Source organism: Rhinopithecus bieti, unplaced genomic scaffold, assembly GCF_001698545.2.
Source record: "Rhinopithecus bieti isolate Rb0 unplaced genomic scaffold, ASM169854v2 scaffold_10088, whole genome shotgun sequence".
Classification (NCBI taxonomy): Eukaryota; Metazoa; Chordata; class Mammalia; order Primates; family Cercopithecidae; genus Rhinopithecus; species Rhinopithecus bieti.
Genome location: NW_016806409.1, coordinates 1,592,857 through 1,594,676, shown reverse-complemented (window position 1 = coordinate 1,594,676; position 1,820 = coordinate 1,592,857). Strand labels below are relative to the sequence as shown.

At 65.5% G+C, this 1,820-nt stretch overlaps 1 protein-coding gene across 1 annotated transcript in view; it reads right to left on the bottom strand.

The window, feature by feature from the left end:
- LOC108532227 (rho GTPase-activating protein 27-like) overlaps positions 1-967 on the bottom strand; it is a 3,016-nt gene extending 2,049 nt beyond the window's left edge. The window contains 2 exon segments of the mRNA XM_017876153.1: positions 9-72; positions 74-967. Of these exon segments, the coding sequence (XP_017731642.1) occupies positions 9-72; positions 74-403 (394 nt within the window). The 5' untranslated portion in view covers positions 404-967.
- Between the last annotated feature and the right edge of the window lie 853 nt (positions 968-1,820).

The window sequence follows — 1,820 nt, the reverse complement described above, 5'->3', positions numbered from 1 at the left end:
CAGGCTGCTGCGCTGGGTCGCGGCGCCGCGCTGTGCAGGGCCGCACAGGGAGCTGGCGCCGCCTCGGGGCTCCGCGGGGGGGGCCACTGGGGACCGCTGCCGCCGCCGCGCTCAAGAACCGGTAGTCATAGGAGAGCGGCTCGGGGCCGCGGGGCCGGATGGGACCTGGCGGCGCGGCAGTGGCAGGGTTGTCCAGCGCAGGCAGCTCGCGCACGTACTGCGCGGGCAGGTAGAAGGGGCGGCCGCCGGGCTCGCGCCGCAGGTGCCACCGGTCCTCGGTGCTGCGCCACAGCGGACGGTAGAGCTCATTAGGCGGGATGGCCACGCGGCGCCCATTGTTGCCGGTGTACTCGAAGGCGTGCACTACCAGCACGTACACGTCTCCCTCCACATCCGCCGCCATCGCGGCCGCGGCGTTTTCCTAAAGGCAACAAGGAGGGCCGCGGAAGTCAAGACCACCGAGCCCGGAATAGTCCCGCACTCAGGGACAGGCATGGGTTCGAGTCCCGATGCTGCACTTGCCGTTCGTCTTCGGGCCTCAGTTTTCCCATTTCTAAAATGAGGACTTGCATAAAATCACATCTGAGGCTTCCATTCTTACACTCAGTGCTGGAATTAGGACAACCCCTTCATTCCGTGGGGCTGATTCTAAGATTTGAGCCTCGCTTTAGTCCTGCGTTGGGGAGATTGTGGGTAGTCTTGGTCCAGATCGACTGCGAGGGAAACCTTGGCTTTAAAACGAGGGGTGATTGCCTGCTCTAAGGTCGACACCACTCTTGCTTAATAGTTGACTGAGCCTTAGTTTTCCCGTCAGTCAAGTGGGAAAAGCAGCCCACTTCCTGCCGTTCCCCGGGCCCTGTCCCACCTGTACGCCTCCCGCCCGCAGAGAATCCGCAGAGGGTACCGTAGCACCGCCTCCCTCCGCGAGCCTGCGCCCCGGCCCCTGGGTCGGGGTTGGGATGCGGGCTCTGCAGGCGCCCTGGTGAACAGCTCTATTTGGAGGCTGTCCCTGCCCCGCTTAGTCCGAGGGCCTTGGTGTGGGGCCTCCGCTGTCAAGGCGGGGAACCGGTTCTCTCGGTTTCTCTCTCCTTCCGCAGCTGCTTCAGCGCAGACGTGACCCCTAGCCTGGCCCGCCCCGCCCCTGCTCTCCGGCTCTCACGCCGCCCCGAGAAAGACTGCCCGCCTGCCCTGGGACCCCTACAGTGCCTCCACTAGAGTGGCCCCTGGAGAATGCGCTCTGAGATAGTGACTATCCGTACGGAGTCCCAGAGCAGGGGCCCCAGAGCTCTCCAGAGTGGTCACAAGCCCCACTCCCGCCCCGGCTCCAGTGTGTCAGGGATGGGGAGAGCCTAACTAAATCTGCCTGCGTCCCTCCACCAAAGCCATGAGTCGGTGGTCTCCGGAAGTGCATAGCCCCTCCAGACTCCCACACTGACCACACCTCCTCCTGCTTCCTAAGGTGACCCGGACCAGGGGCCAGGAGACCGTCGCTGGCCGAGGCTGAGGGACTGAAGAAGCAGGGTCCAACCGGGGCCCCGTAGGGCTCCTTCGCCACTTTGTCAAGGGTTCCTTGACGAGGAAAGGGTGTACACTGAGTCACTACGCACACTGGGCCCCGGAGGCGGGGTCATCGAGCTGCCCTGAGCCAACAAACCCCAAGGTGGACGCTGCCCCGGCGCCGCTTCTCCCTGGACCCCGCAGCGCACTGACGTCGGCTGGGCGGGTCTCAGGGAGCCCCAGGGCCCGGTGGGCGGAGCCGGCAGGTTAGGCCCCTACCATCGCCCTGGGCGGGGCTTCCAGGGGCAGGCCGGAGAGGCTGC